Source organism: Eleutherodactylus coqui, chromosome 8 (assembly GCF_035609145.1).
Source record: "Eleutherodactylus coqui strain aEleCoq1 chromosome 8, aEleCoq1.hap1, whole genome shotgun sequence".
In the NCBI taxonomy this organism is placed as follows: domain Eukaryota; kingdom Metazoa; phylum Chordata; class Amphibia; order Anura; family Eleutherodactylidae; genus Eleutherodactylus; species Eleutherodactylus coqui.
Window position 1 is genome coordinate 176,123,888 of NC_089844.1, and position 16,529 is coordinate 176,140,416.

General features: G+C 48.4%; 1 protein-coding gene across 1 annotated transcript in view; it reads right to left on the reverse strand.

Annotated features, from left to right (window-relative positions):
* Nucleotides 1–2,184: 2,184 nt before the first annotated feature.
* LOC136577230 (uncharacterized) overlaps nucleotides 2,185–16,529 on the reverse strand; it is a 30,362-nt gene continuing 16,017 nt past the window's right edge. The window contains exon 4 of the mRNA XM_066577037.1: nucleotides 2,185–5,585. Coding sequence (XP_066433134.1) covers nucleotides 5,263–5,585 — 323 coding nt within the window. The 3' untranslated portion in view covers nucleotides 2,185–5,262. The remainder of the gene's footprint in view (nucleotides 5,586–16,529) is intronic.

A 16,529-nucleotide genomic window follows, 5' to 3' on the forward strand; every position in this document is an offset into this window, starting at 1 on the left:
GCTGAAGGACCTTTGGTGATGTCACTGTTGTGGGAGGAGCCATTCTGGAGTTTGGTAGTGCTGTATACTGGATAATCTGACAGAAAGTAAAGGACCTGTGATGATGGTGACATCATGTGCTGACCTGTGTGGGTGGAGTCAGGGATCACATGACCAGGGGCTCATCATTGTATCCAAGAGCTGTGTGTATCATGTGTGCAGTCAGCATAAATGTAGTTGAGCTACGAGTGGCTGTTTGTCTAATGTGTTTTGCCTGTAATGTGTATAGTCAGCATGGATGTATGTCATGTAGCACAGCTGTGCGTGTGACGTGCATGTAGCAGAGCTGTGTGGTGCATTGCACCACCAGAAACACTGGTACTATAATTTCCTAATAATTACTAGTAACATTATACTCACCTCTCTGACTATTCCCAGCAGACCGCTCCCTTCTCTTTCTGGGTAGTGGCCAGATGATAAAGGTCACATGACCACTACAATGTCTGAGGTTAGACATTGGAAGGACAATAGCTGAATAGATTAATGGGGAAGTGAGAGATGAGTATACCATAGTAGCTTATTGGGGGGCACATTAGTGAGGACAAAATTATTATACATGGAGACATAAGGGACACACAGATGGGGCATAAGGGGCACATTATTACTGATGCGAAATTAATTTTTATAGAAGGGGCGAAAGGGGGGAGAATTAGTACAGACACATTATTACAGATAGGAGCATGAGTGGGAGCATTATTACTGATGGGGACATAAAGGGAGCATTATTATTGTATGGAGATATAAAGGGAGCATTATTACTGTATGGGGATATAAAGGGAGCATTATTACTGATGGGGACATAAGGGGAGCATTATTACTGACGGGGACATAAAGGGAGCATTATTACTGTATGGGGACATAAAGGGAGCATTATTACTGATGGGGACAAAAAGGGAGCGTTATTACTAATGGGGACAAAAAGGGAGCATTATTACTGATGGGGACAAAAAGGGAGCATTATTATTGTATGGGGATATAAAGGGAGCATTATTACTGTATGGGGATATAAAGGGAGCATTATTACTGATGGGGACATAAAGGAAGCATTATTACTGTATGGGGATATAAAGGGAGCATTATTACTGTATGGGGATATAAAGGGAGCATTATTACTGATGGGGACATAAAGGAAGCATTATTACTGTATGGGGACATAAAGGGAGCATTATTACTGATGGGGACAAAAAGGGAGCGTTATTACTGATGGGGACAAAAAGGAAGCATTATTACTGATGGGGACAAAAAGGGAGCATTATTATTGTATGGGGATATAAAGGGAGCATTATTACTGTATGGGGATATAAAGGGAGCATTATTACTGTATGGGGATATAAAGGGAGCATTATTACTGATGGGGACATCAAAGGAGCATTATTACTGTATGGGGACAAAAAGGGAGCATTATTACTGATGGGGGACATAAAGGGAGCATTGTTACTGATGGGGGACATAAAGGGAGCATTATTACTGTATGAGGACATAAAAGAGGGCACTATTACTGTGTGGAGGGGACGAAAAGTAGCTCTTACTGTGTAATTACTGTCTGAGGCACAATTGGTAAGGAGATTGTGGAGAGCTGTAGACAACATAGGGAGAATGCTGGAAAAGCAATGCGCCAAAGACGTCTGTATGTCAATTCCTGTAGAGACAAGTTATGACCGGGAGAAGTTGTCATGGCTGCCTGGACTGAATATAGAAGAAAAGAGAAAATGAACGCCTTCAGTTAGAGGGAATGTCATCTGTGATCACTGGCTATATCGCTACTGTGATCACTTATACAGTCTTCAATGTGTCTGTGTAGAGCTGGCATCTAATGCTATATAGTCCCTGCCTGACTATTTGGGGGTAATATTGGTCCTTCTATAAGTGTTTATTTTTTACCTGGACATTTTTTTACTCTTAATTTTTTTTAACTTTTACTGTATGTTCCCACCAGGACTTGAACGGTTGGCCTTTGGTTGCCTGAAGGGAAGAGAATTTGCCAGAGGGGTCGCCCAAGCTGAATCCTTGCACCCCAGCACCTGAATTTAGCTAGGCCTGTTATAGAGATTGTAGAGGGTCAGCTCTCCAAATATCCTGCACAGATACGGAGTTACATGAAAATAGTCTCAATCCACGAATAATGAAGACCTGCAGCTCTTATACCATCATTTTCCTATTTATTTCTCCATCATATAAACAGTGATCAGCAAAAGCCATTCCAGTGGAGGATAATAGAAAGCACAATAACAAAAACGGATCCACCAACAGCAGCTTGTACATCGTAAAACAAGGAAAAACAAGTGAAATTAGCAAAATCATTGGTAAAGACACATTACACAGATGCTGAGCTGACTATAGAGTCGGGTACAGTGGTTCATGATATGGTGTAGTGTTATAATAGAGTGGACGGTGTCACATACCGGAAGTCCAGGTCTAAATACACAACCTACAGCTGGTGGAATTTAGATTCAGGCTTGGGCTAAGCAGCGTGTATGGGGATGACGTGTACACTTACATACTTCCTACATACACACCGGCCAATGGATGTGCAGGTATTTACTCCAGCTGGACAGTTAGGGACTGCAGTTTAACAGGGAAAAGTTGAGCCGCCCCTACACACATTAGATAGTCATCCGCTTCCACCGTTATCAGCGAGTTCGCATGATTAAAGTCTAATTTGTAGGGTTGCCTTAAGGATTTTTGTAGGGTGTCTTGCATTCTCCAGCTATTTCTCTTGGACAGTGGTGGTCTGCTCCTGGCACCCCAAATATAAGCGCTGCGGAATAAGTTGGCGCTATACAAATAAAGATTATTTTTATAAAATGTTATTTATGCCCCTCTCTGTAATGGTCGCCTCCTTCACTACTGTGACCTCAGTAATGGTAGGAGATTCATATAGGTCCCAGATTGACATTTTGGGCTTCTTAGATGCGTCTTCTGGCAAATTGTGTTCTGGAGCTGATTTTCCTGGACAGTGGTGGTCTCCTACGGGCACTCCTATGTAGATATCATGTGTCCGTCTTTCTAATGGTAACCTACTGCATTATTACCTCAGTTGTGAGAGCTTCCTGTAGGTCCCAGGTTGAAGTTACAGCTTCTTAGAGACATCTTCCAGGATCTTGTGTTCTCCGGATGACCTTACTGTGATGGCCTGGTCTGGAGAAGTTTTATGGAATGTTTTCCACTTGTAAATGATCTTTTGGAGAGTGGAAGGGTTAATGACAAATTGTTTGGTGCCTTAAAGGGGTTGTCCAGCTGTAAAACTATTGATGGCCTATCTACGGAATAGGCCATTAGAAGATAAACAGGAGTTTGCCTCCCAGGAATCCCTGTGATCAGCTGTTGTCTGGTTCGGTATGCTCATGCACTAAGCTGATTTCTGCAGGAAGCAGACAGCTCTCTTCCCACTGCAGTGGCTCGTCTTGGTACTGCAGGCAAAGGTCCTATTGAAGTAAATGGCCTGTAAAACTAAGCCTGGCCACTACAGTAGGAATGGAGCTCTCTGCTTCCTGCAGAAATCAGCTTAGTGCATGAGCACACCAGCCTGGCAAACACACGGATCTTTTATTAATGGCCTATCTTAAGGATTTGCCATCAACTGTTTACAACTGGATGACCCCTATAACTCCTCTTCTGACTCATTAGCATTTAGAACTTTCTATGTGAAGTCTCGGAGAGCTCTTTGGATTCAGACCTGCTATGTGGAAGATTTTTGTTAAAACTGGTGCTTCAATAAAAAGTACTTTGGAATAAAATTAGGAACATTTCTTAAGCGGAGCATGTCTCATAATATACTTGGTACATGTCTGACTGTCTTTGCGTCAGAAATTGAAATATGTCTCAACATGTTGTGCAAGTCATAGAGGTAGCTCTGATTGCAACAGTTAACTGTTCAGGTCAAAGCTGGCTGTGAGTCTAAGCAGTCAGCAGGAATAAGGGAATCTCTTCAGTCACCCCAATGGGTCCTCACACTGCGCCATCGGAGGTCGTGATGGACTAGCATGGCAGCCAGGAGCCTACTGAAATCTTCCAGGACATGCACATATATGAATGCCTGGATATTAAAAATCGTTATATACTACAATATTGAGGTATTGCATTATATAGTGCAAGCGATCAAATGATCACAAGTTTAAGTACTCTATGGGGACTAAAAAAAATTGCAAAAAAAAAACTTTCTTAAACCTTTTTTAACAGATAAAAAAATATTAAAAGTTGAAAAAAACCTTTCCTCATTTGTCCTATTAAAAAATGGAGCAATAAAAAAACAACACACATTTGGTATCGCCGTGTACATGAAAGTCCAAACTCTTTAAATACTACGATCCCACACAGTGAAAGCCATTAAAAAATCACGACTGAAAAAGATCTATGCACCCCAAAATGGTAATAATAAAAACTACAGCTCAAAAATGGGCTCTTATACAACCCAATTGGTGGGAAAAAAATAAGAAGATGGAAAAGGAGGTTTTTCTTTAAGAATAAAAATGTATTTTCTTTTTAAAAATATAAAAACATTTTAAAAACTATAAAATTGTACCATTAAAAAATACAACTTACCCAGCCAAAAACAAGCCCCCAGATAACCATGTCAATGGAGAAATTAAAGAGTTATGGCTCTTTAAAGACGGGGCCGAAAAAGCGAAAATAAAAAAGTGCTAAATTTCCAGTACTAAAATGGTTCAAGAACTCCATTAACCAGGTTCTCATCACTATACCTGATGTTCTGCAGCAGAGTCTGATGTTAGGGATAGATAGAGGGGGCACTTTTTTATTAGAGGCAAATGGTAGATCTGGGAATTTTGTTACTGCTTTTGGTATCTTTCTCCCATTTATCTTCAAGAACATTTATATGTATTTATCAGTGTGACTGAGGAGCAGATACTGATGTGTACTCCATGTAGCCACGAGAGGAGAAGGCAGAAGCAGATAAAAAACGCTTCTCCCTTCTCCTCTAGATCCTCAGCTGTGTCTGAAAGTTAAGGACCCAACCTGCTTGATTGCAGGAGCAGAGGATTTAATCCCACGCCATACATCTACTATCAGCAGGGATTAAAGCCCAGGACCAAGTGCCGTATATTTACCGTGCTTGGTACTTAAGAGATTAATATGACTATATAATCAGTACATAGATTTGGCCTTCATCTGTCTGTATCACCTGCAATCACTTTGTACCCTATTGAAGTATCTGTCACCTTCTGCCTGGCATCATAGTCGACGGAAATGGAGCCAGCAATGACCCTACAGTATTGGGCAAACTCCTTTTTTTTTTTCCTGTTGTTTCTCTAGTTCTCTTTTATGCGCAAATTCCAGCAGGATCCTTTTCCGATCAATTCTTTCACCGATGGCATCACGTTCCTCCAGCATCCGGAACTCCACGTCTTTGATGATATCCTGAAGACACCTTAAGAGGGTCTCATGTTTTCCCCGGGTCTTCATGTGGTCTTCCTCTGTGTAGTTTTCCAGAGAGAACATGTTCTTTACTCCCATCTGCCGGAATTTCTCCTTAATGCTGGACAGATGTGCGCTAAGCTCATGGGTGAGGACCACGGTCGGGAAGAGTCCTAGGAGATAAGGAGAACAAGCCTGTTCAATATTGGGTGCATGAGGGGTCAGTAGCCACCTTCATAATACATGATGATACCTTTAGATTGTATTGATTGGAGGACACCAGAACAGCAGTAGGCCCCATATGGACCCAGAGAATAGCAGCAAAGGTGCATCAATGCTCACCCAACATTCCCCAGAGAACATATACAAGTCATATAGTATATATCTAAATTACTTATTTGAGTCACATAAGTACATATGCAAGTCATATTGATATTAATGGTATTGCTTGAAGTATTAGTATTGATTGGTGTGTTGGTATGGTTGGAGCATTAGTTGATATATGAGTATGATTAGTATAATGGAGTTGGCTGATAAATTGTAATTGATTGGTAAATGGACATTGGTTGGTCTATTGGTATTATTGGGGTATTGGGTAATGCATTGATATTAGTTGCATGTAGTGGTTAATGTATTGGTTGGTTCACATTCATTTTTACAGAATTTTCTATTTTTTTGGTAAACAGTTTAATAATCAATATAGCAATAGCTTTGCAAGTATGTAATGTAACAAAATGTATGGACCCTCACTGTACATTGATAAATAATAATGGGCCAGATTGGTAGTAAAACAGTAAAGAGATTGACAAGATACATATTAGAGATGAGCGAGCACCAAAATGATCGGGTGCTCGTTACTCGGGACGAAATTATCGCGATGCTCAAGGGTTCGTTTCGAATAACAAACCCCATTAAAGTCAATGGGCGACTCGAGCACTTTTGTATATCGCCGATGCTCGCTAAGGTTTCCATTTGTGAAAATCTGGGCAATTCAAAAAAGTGATGGGAACGACACAGCAACGGATAGGGCAGGCGAGGGGCTACATGTTGGGCTGCATCTCAAGTTCCCAGGTCCCACTATTAAGCCACAATAGCGGCAAGAGTGCCCCCCCCCCCCAACAACTTTTACTTCTGAAAAGCCCTCATTAGCAATGCATACCTTAGCTAAGCACCACACTACCTCCAACAAAGCACAATCACTGCCTGCATGACACTCCGCTGCCACTTCTCCTGGGTTACATGCTGCCAACCCCCCCCCCCCGCACGACGCAGTGTCCACAGCGCACACCAAAGCATCCCTGCGCAGCCTTCAGCTGCTCTCATGCCACACCACCCTCATGTCTATTTATAAGTGCGTCTGCCATGAGGTGGAACCACAGGTACACACTGCAGAGGGTTGGCACGGCTAGGCAGCGACGTTCTTTAAAAGGGGCAGGGCGATAGCACACAATGCTGTACAGAAGCAATGAGAAATATAATCCTGTGCCACCGCCATCAGGAGCTGCACACGTGGGCATAGCAATGGGGAACCTATGTGCCACACACTATTCATTCTGTCAAGGTGTCTGCATGCCCCAGTCAGACCGCGTTTTTTTATAAATAGTCACAGGCAGGTACAACTCCGCAATGGGAATTCCGTGTGCACCCACAGCATGGGTGGCTCCCTGGAACGCACCGGCGATGCATAAATATATCCCATTGCATTGCCCATCACAGCTGAGGTAATGTCATGTTAAATGCAGGTGAGCTTCGACCCACACTGCATGCCCCAGTCAGACTGGGGTTCTTTAGAAGTGGACACATGCAGTTACAACTCCGTGTGGACCGACAGCATGGGTGGGTGCCAGGAAGCCACCGGCGGTACATAAATATATCCCATTGCATTGCCCATCACAGCTGAGGTAACGTCCGATTAAATGCAGGTGGGCTTCGGCCCACACTGCATGCCCCAGTCAGACTGGGGTTCTTTAGAAGTAGACACATGCAGTTACAACTCCGTGTGGACCGACAGCATGGGTGGCTCCCTGGAACCCACCGGCGGTACATAAATATATCCCATTGCATTGCCCATCACAGCTGAGGTAATGTCATGTTAAATGCAGGTGAGCTTCGGCCCACACTGCATGCCCCAGTCAGACTGGGGTTCTTTAGAAGTAGACACATGCAGTTACAACTCCGTGTGGACCGACAGCATGGGTGGGTGCCAGGAAGCCACCGGCGGTACATAAATATATCCCATTGCAGTGCCCATCACAGCTGAGGTAACGTCCGATTAAATGCAGGTGGGCTTCGGCCCACACTGCATGCCCCAGTCAGACTGGAGTTCTTTAGAAGTAGACACATGCAGTTACAACTCCCTGTGGACCCACAGCATGGGTGGCTCCCTGGAACCCACCGGCGGTACATAAATATATCCCATTGCAGTGCCCAGCACAGCTGATGTAACGTCAGCTTTAATGCAGCAGGGCAAAAAATTAATTGGATTACACTGTAGGCGAGGGCTCCAAAAAATTGGTGTACCAACAGTACTAATGTACGTCAGAAAAATTGCCCATGCCCAACCAAGAGGGCAGGTGAAACCCATTAATCGCTTTGGTTAATGTGGCATAATTTGTAACTAGGCCTGGAGGCAGCCCAGTTAAAATAAAAATTGGTTCAGGTGAAAGTTTCAACGCTTTAATGAGCATTGAAACGTGTAAAAATTGTTTACAAAAATTATATGACTGAGCCTTGTGGGCCTAAGAAAAATTGCCCGTTCGGCGTGATTACTTCAGGTTTCAGGAGGAGGAGCAGGAGGAGGAGGATGAATATTATACACAGATTGATGAAGCTAAAAGGTCCACGTTTTTGATGGTGATAGAGAACAATGCTTCCATCCGCGGGTGCAGCCTACGTATTGTTTAGGTATCGCTGCTGTCCGGTGGTGGAGAAGAGAAGTCTGGGGAAATTCAGGCTTTGTTCATCTTTATGAGTGTAAGCCTGTCGGCACTGTCGGTTGACAGGCGGGTACGGTTATCTGTGATGATTACCCCCAGCCGCACTAAACACCCTCTCTGACAAGACGCTAGCCGCAGGACAAGCAAGCACCTCCAGGGCATACAGCGCGAGTTCAGGCCACGTGTCCAGCTTCGACACCCAGTAGTGGTAGGAGGACGGTCGTGCGATCGGCTACGTACTCCCTCACCATCCTTTTACAGTGCTCCCGCCTACTCAGCCTTGACTGGGGAGCCGTGACACAGTCTTGCTGGGGAGCCAGAAAGCTGTCAAAGGCCTTAGAGAGTGTTCCCCTGCCTGTGCTGTACATGCTGCCTGATCTCTGCGCCTCCCCTGCTTCCTGGCCCTTGGAACCTTTCCTCTTCGGGTATGAGAGTGGAAAGGTTCTCCTTATACCGTGGGTCGAGCAGTGTGTACACCCAGTAATCCGTAGTGGCCAGAATGCGTGTAACGCGAGGGTCACGAGAAAGGCATCCTAACATGAAGTCAGCCATGTGTGCCAGGGTACCTGTACGCAACACATGGCTGTCCGCACTAGGAAGATCACTTTCAGGATCCTCCTCCTCCTCCTCAGGCCATACACGCTGAAAGGATGACAGGCAAGCAGCATGGGTACCCTCAGCATTGGGACAAGCTGTCCCTTCCCCCTCCTCCTCATCCTCCTCATGCTCCTCAACGCGCTGAGATATAGACAGGAGGGTGCTCTGACTATCCAGCGACATACTGTCTTCCCCCGCCTCTGTTTCCGAGCGCAAAGCGTCTGCCTTTATGCTTTGCAGGGAACTTCTCAAGAGGCATAGCAGAGGAATGGTGACGCTAATGATTGCAGCATCGCCGCTCACCATCTGGGTAGACTCCTCAAAGTTTCCAAGGACCTGGCAGATGTCTGCCAACCAGGCCCACTCTTTTGTAAAGAATTGAGGAGGCTGACTCCCACTGTGCCGCCCATGTTGGAGTTGGTATTCCACTATAGCTCTACGCTGCTCATAGAGCCTGGCCAACATGTGGAGCATAGAGTTCCACCGTGTGGGCACGTCGCACGGCAGTCGGTGCACTGGCAGATGAAACCGATGTTGCAGGGTGCGCAGGATGGCAGCGTCCGTGTGGGACTTGCGGAAATGTGCGCTGAGCCGGCGCACCTTTCCGAGCAGGTCTGACAAGCGTGGGTAGCTTTTCAGAAAGCGCTGAACCACCAAATTAAAGACGTGGGCCAGGCATGGCACGTGCGTGAGGCTGCCGAGCTGCAAAGCCACCACCAGGTTTTGGCCGTTGTCACACACGACCATGCCCGGTTGGAGGCTCAGCGGCGCAAGCCAGCTGTCGGTCTGCTCTGTCAGACCCTGCAGCAGTTCGTGGGCCGTGTGCCTCTTCTCTCCTAAGCTGAGTAGCTTCAGCACGGCCTGCTGACGCTTGCCCACCGCTGTGCTGCCACGCCGCGCGACACCGACTGCTGGCGACGTGCTGCTGCGGACACATCTTGATTGCGAGACAGAGGTTGCGTAGGAGGAGGAGGAGGAGGGTGGTTTAGTGGAGGAAGCATACACCGCCGCAGATACCACCACCGAGCTGGGGCCCGCAATTCTGGGGGTGGGTAGGACGTGAGCGGTCCCAGGCTCTGACTCTGTCTCACCCTCCACTAAATTCACCCAATGTGCCGTCAGGGAGATATAGTGGCCCTGCCCGCCTGTGCTTGTCCACGTGTCCGTTGTAAGTGGACCTTGGCAGTAACCGCGTTAATGAGGGCGCGTACAATGTTGCGGGAGACATGGTCGTGCAGGGCTGGGACGGCACATCGGGAAATGTAGTGGCGACTGAGAACTGAGTAGCGCGGGGCCGCCGCCGTCATCATACCTTTGAAAGCCTCTGTTTCCACAACCCTATAAGGCAGCATCTCCAGGCTGATAAATTTGGCTATGTGCACGTTTAACGCTTCAGCGTGCGGGTACGTAGCGGCGTACTTGCGCTTCCGCTCCAACACTTGCGCTAGCGACAGCTGGACGGTGCGCTGAGAGACATTGGTGGATGGGGCCGAGCACAGCGGAGGTGAGGGTGTGGGTGCAGGCCAGGAGACGGTAGTGCCTGTGTCCTGAGAGGGGGGTTGGATCTCAGTGGCAGGTTGGGGCACAGGGGGAGAGGCAGTGGTGCAAACCGGAGGCGGTGAACGGCCTTCGTCCCACCTTGTGGGGTGCTTGGCCATCATATGTCTGCGTATGCTGGTGGTGGTGAGGCTGGTGGTGGAAGCTCCCCGGCTGATCTTGGCGCGACAAACCTTGCACATCACTGTTCGTCGGTCGTCTGCACTCTCAGTGAAAAACTGCCAGAACTTTGAGCACCTCGGCCTCTGCAGGGTGGCATGGTGCGAGGGGGCACTTTGGGAAACAGTTGGTGGATTATTCGGTCTGGCCCTGCCTCTACCCCTGGCCACCGCACTGCCTCTTCCAACCTGCCCTGCTGCTGCACTTGCCTCCCCCTCTGAAGACCTGTCCTCAGTAGGCGTAGCAAACCAGGTGGGGTCAGTCACCTCATCGTCCTGCTGCTCTTTCTCCGAATCCTCTGTGCGCTCCTCCCTCGGACTTACTCCAATTATTACTACCTGAGTGATAGACAACTGTGTCTCATCGTCATCGTCCTCCTCACCCACTGAAAGCTCTTGAGACAGTTGCCAGAAGTCCCCAGCCTCATCCCCCGGACCCCGGGAACTTTTCAAAGGTTGGGCATCGGTCAGGACAAACTCCTCCGGTGGGAGAGGAACCATTGCTGGCCATTCTGGGCAGGGGCCCGGGAACAGTTCCTGGGAGTCTGCCTGCTCCTCTGAATGTGTCATTGTATTGGAGTAAGGAGGCTGGGAGGAAGGAGGAGCAGCAGCCAGAGGATTCAGAGTTGCAGCAGTGGACGGCGCAGAACTCTGGGTGGTCGATAGATTGTTGGATGCACTTTCTGCCATCCACGACAGGACCTGCTCACACTGCTCATTTTCTAATAAAGGTCTACCGTGTGGAACCATTAATTGTGAGATGAATGTGGGGACGCCAGAAACGTGCCTCTCTCCTAATCCCGCAGCAGTCGGCTGCGATACACCTGGATCAGGAGCTCGGCCTGTGCCCACACCCTGACTTGGGCCTCCGCGTCCTCGCCCGCGTCCACGTTCTCTAGGCCTACCCCTACCCCTCAGCATGCTGTATTACCAGTAGTGCAGAAACAGAACGCTGTAATTAAATGTGCCGCTTATTGGCCTGTGGTTGGAGGCTGACTTCCCTTACGGAACGCACAGCAGAGCCAGGAAACAATTTTGCGCACGCCTGTAGTGAGACGTAGGTGCGTATGACTGAGCTAGTGGAATTCACAGCGCAGAAGCAGTCAAGTGGCCAAAGGCAAGTAGTAGGCCTTAAGTATTTTGCTTCTATTTTTTTAAAATGCTGAGCTGATACAGCAGACAGATACTGTAGGCAGCGTATAATATTATGTATACTATTTCCCTCTGGCGGGATGACGGCGATCATGTAACAGAGACAGCAGATCCAGGAAACAATTTTGCGCAAGCCTGCTGTAACGCTTAGCTGCGTATTAATTATGACTACTACCCCCAGCAGACAGATACTGTAGGCAGTGTATAATGTTATGTATACTGTTTCCCTCTGGCGGGATGACGGCTATCATGTAACAGAGACAGCAGATCCAGGAAACAATTTTGCGCAAGCCTGCTGTAACGCTTAGCTGCGTATTAATTAGGACTACAACCCCCAGCAGATAGATACTGTAGGCAGCGTATAATATTATGTATACTGTTTCCCTCTGGCGGGATGACGGCGATCATGTAATGGACACAGCAGATCCAGGAAACAATTTTGCGCAAGCCTGCTGTAACGCTTAGCTGCGTATTAATTAGGACTACTTCCCCCAGCAGATAGATACTGTAGGCAGCGTATAATATTATGTATACTGTTTCCCTCTGGCGGGATGACGGCGATCATGTAACAGAGACAGCAGATCCAGGAAACAATTTTGCGCAAGCCTGCTGTAACGCTTAGCTGCATATTAATTACGACTACTACCCCCAGCAGATAGATACTGTAGGCAGTGTATAATATTATGTATACTGTTTCCCTCTTGCGGGATGACGGCGATCATGTAACAGAGACAGCAGATCCAGGAAACAATTTTGCGCAAGCCTGCTGTAACGCTTAGCTGCGTATTAATTACGACTACTACCCCCAGCAGATAGATACTGTAGGCAGCGTATAATATTATGTATACTATTTCCCTCTGGCAAGATGACGGCGATCAATTTTTTGGAAAAAGCCCACTGCCTATATAGCCTGAATATCTCTTTCCCTGCCTCACCAGTACTGGCCCTATACTCTGTACAATGACTGCAGACTGCGGACGCAATGCTCTGCACGCCCGATATACAAAAAAAAAAATTGTGCAACACTGCAAAAAGCAGCCTCAACAGTACTGCACACGGTCAGATGTGGCCCTAAGAAGGACCGTTGGGGTTCTTGAAGCCTAAAATAACTCCTAACACTCTCCCTATAGCAGCTCCGGCACCAGCAGCACTTTCCCTGAACTATGTCAGAACGTATCTGTGGCGAGCCATGGGAGGGGCCGATTTATATACTCGGGTGACACCTGATCTCGCCAGCCACTCACTGCAGGGGGGTGGTATAGGGCTTGAACGTCGCAGGGGGAAGTTGTAATGCCTTCCCTGTCTTTCTATTGGCCAGAAAAGTGCGCTAACGTCTCAGAGATGAAAGTGAAAGTAACTCGAACATCGCGTGGTGCTCGTCACGAGTAACGAGCATCTCGAACACGCTAATACTCGAACGAGTATCAAGCTCGGACGAGTACGTTCGCTCATCTCTAATACATATGGATTTCAAGCAATCTTTATTACTAATTGATGCTAAGTGAGAGTAAACTAAATACACAAAAGGGGGATTAAACAAACTCCCCCTCATATCATTCCATAATTATGCAGCTTGAAAAAAAGTATAGGAGGGCTTTTACCATAGAAATCAAACACAAAAGAACAAGGACACAGGAGGAAATGTAGGAACAGTAGGAGGAGGAGAGTGGGAAAGAAGTGGAGTCAAGAATAAACATAGCTAGGCGACTGTTAGTAATATGGAAGCTATACTGTGCATGATTGTAATTGAGGGGGAGAAGAGGTAGTCATGGACTGGCTGGTGTGCAGAGACTGGATCCGAGCTTGTTATAAATAACTCCATAATCTCATGGTAAGGGAATATTGGTAGCCTGAAGCCCAAGTTCTCTCAAATAATTCCTCGCGATCATAAAGGAAGGCTGCCAGCTTCTTGTTAACCATAATTTATGAAAGCTTAATCTTGACAATGTCAATGCTATCCGAGGCCTTTCACCAGGAGCATGCCATAGCTATTCTAGTGACCAGAAAACAGGAAAAACTCTACCTTAGTATCTACACTAGAGATGAGCGAACGTACTCGTCCGAGCTTGATACTCGTTCGAGTATTAGCGTGTTCGAGATGCTCGTTACTTGTGACGAGTACCACGCGATGTTCGAGTTACTTTCACTTTCATCTCTGAGACATTAGCGCGCTTTTCTGGCCAATAGAAAGACAGGGAAGGCATTACAACTTCCCCCTGCAACGTTCAAGCCCTATACCACCCCCTGCAGTGAGTGGCTGGCGAGATCAGGTGTCACCCGAGTATATAAATCGGCCCCTCCCGCGGCTCGCCACAGATGCGTTCTGACAGAGATCAGGGAAAGTGCTGCTGGTGCCGGAGCTGCTATAGGGAGAGCGTAGGAGTATTTTTGGCTTCAAGAACCCCAACGGTCCTTCTTAGGGCCACATCTAACCGTGTGCAGTACTGTGGAGGCTGCTTTTTCCAGTGTTGCACTTTTTTTTTGTATATCGGCCGTGCAGAGCATTGCGCCCTGCAGTAATTATACATAGTGCAGGGCCAGTAGTGGTGAGGCAGGGACAGAAGACATATTTAGTGTATATAGGCAGTGGGCCTTTCCAAAAACATTTAGGAAAAAAAATCTATTTGGGCTGCCTGTGACTGTCCTCAGTGTACTGGGTCTCTGCTGGGGGTAGTTGTCCTAATTCATACGCAGCCAGCTAAGTGTTACAGCAGGCTTGCGCAAAATTCTTTCCTGCCTCTGTGTTGCCTCTTACATCACTGCTGTATTCCTGTCCACAAATGTACTGGGTCTCTGCTGGGGGTAGTTATCCTAATTCATACGCAGCCAGCTAAGTGTTACAGCAGGCTTGCGCAAAATTCTTTCCTGCCTCTGTGTTGCCTCTTACATCACCGCTGTATTTCCTGTCCACAAGTGTACTGGGTCTCTGCTGGGGGTAGTTGTCCTAATTCATACACAGCCAGCTAAGTGTTACAGCAGGCTTGCGCAAAATTCTTTCCTGCCTCTGCTGTGCGTTCCGTAAGCGAAGTCAGCCTCCAACCACAGGACAATAAGCGGCACATTTAATTACAGCGTTCTGTTTCTGCACTACTGGTAATACAGCATGCTGAGGGGTAGGGGTAGGCCTAGAGGACGTGGACGCGGGCGAGGACGCGGAGGCCCAAGTCAGGGTGTGGGCACAGGCCGAGCCAGTGCGGTGGCCAGGGGTAGAGGCAGGGCCAGACCGAATAATCCACCAACTGTTTCCCAAAGCACCCCTCGCGCCATGCCACCCTGCAGAGGTCAAGATGCTCTAAGGTGTGGCAGTTTTTTTTAGAGAGACGCCTGACGACCGACGAACAGTGGTGTGCAACCTTTGTCGCGCCAAGATCAGCTGGGGAGCCACCACCACCAGCATGCGCAGGCATATGATGGCCAAGCACCCCACAAGGTGGGACGAAGGCCGTTCACCGCCTCCGGTTTGCACCACTGCCTCTCCCCCTGTGCCCCAACCTGCCACTGAGATCCAACCCCCCTCTGAGGACACAGGCACGAGTGCCTATGGGCCTGCACCCACACCCTCACCTCCGCTGTCCTCGGCCCCATCCAGCAATGTCTCTCAGCGCAGCGTCCAGACGTCGCTAGCGCAACTGTTTGAGCGCAAGCGCAAGTACGCCGCAACGCACCCGCACGCTCAAGCGTTAAACGTGCACATAGCCAAATTTATCAGCCTGGAGATGCTGCCTTATAGGGTTGTGGAAACGGAGGCTTTCAAAAGCATGATGGCGGCGGCAGCCCCGCGCTACTCGGTTCCCAGTCGCCACTACATTTCCCGATGTGCCGTCCCAGCCCTGCACGACCACGTCTCCCGCAACATTGTATGCGCCCTCACCAACGCGGTTACTGCCAAGGTCCACTTAACAACGGACACATGGACAAGCACAGGCGCCACTATATCTCCCTGACGGCACATTGGGGGAATTTAGTGGAGGCTGGGACCGAGTCAGTGCCTGGGACCGCTCACGTCCTACCCACCCCCAGAATTGCGGGCCCCAGCTCGGTGCTGGTATCTGCGGCGGTGTATGCTTCCTCCACTAAACCACCCTCCTCCTCCTCCTCCTCCAACGCAACCTCTGTCTCGCAATCAAGATGTGTCAGCAGCAGCAGCACGTCGCCAGCAGTCGGTGTCGCGCGTCGTGGCAGCACAGCGGTGGGCAAGCGTCAGCAGGCCGTGCTGAAACTACTCAGCTTAGGAGAGAAGAGGCACACGGCCCACGAACTGCTGCAGGGTCTGACAGAGCAGACCGACCGCTGGCTTTCGCCGCTGAGTCTCCAACCGGGCATGGTCGTGTGTGACAACGGCCGTAACCTGGTGGCGGTTCTGCAGCTCGGCAGCCTCACGCACGTGCCATGCCTGGCCCATGTCTTTAATTTGGTGGTTCAGCGCTTTCTGAAAAGCTACCCACACTTGTCATACCTGCTCGGAAAGGTGCGCCGGGTCAGCGCACATTTCCGCAAGTTCCACACGGACGCTGCCACCCTGCGCACCCTGCAACATCGGTTTCATCTGCCAGTGCACCGACTGCTGTGCGACGTGCCCACACGGTGGAACTGTACGCTCCACATGTTGGCCAGACTCTATGAGCAGCGTAGAGCTATAGTGGAATACCAACTCCAACATGGGCGGCGTAGTGGGAGTCAGCCTTCTCAATTCTTTACAGAAGAGTGGGCCTGGTTG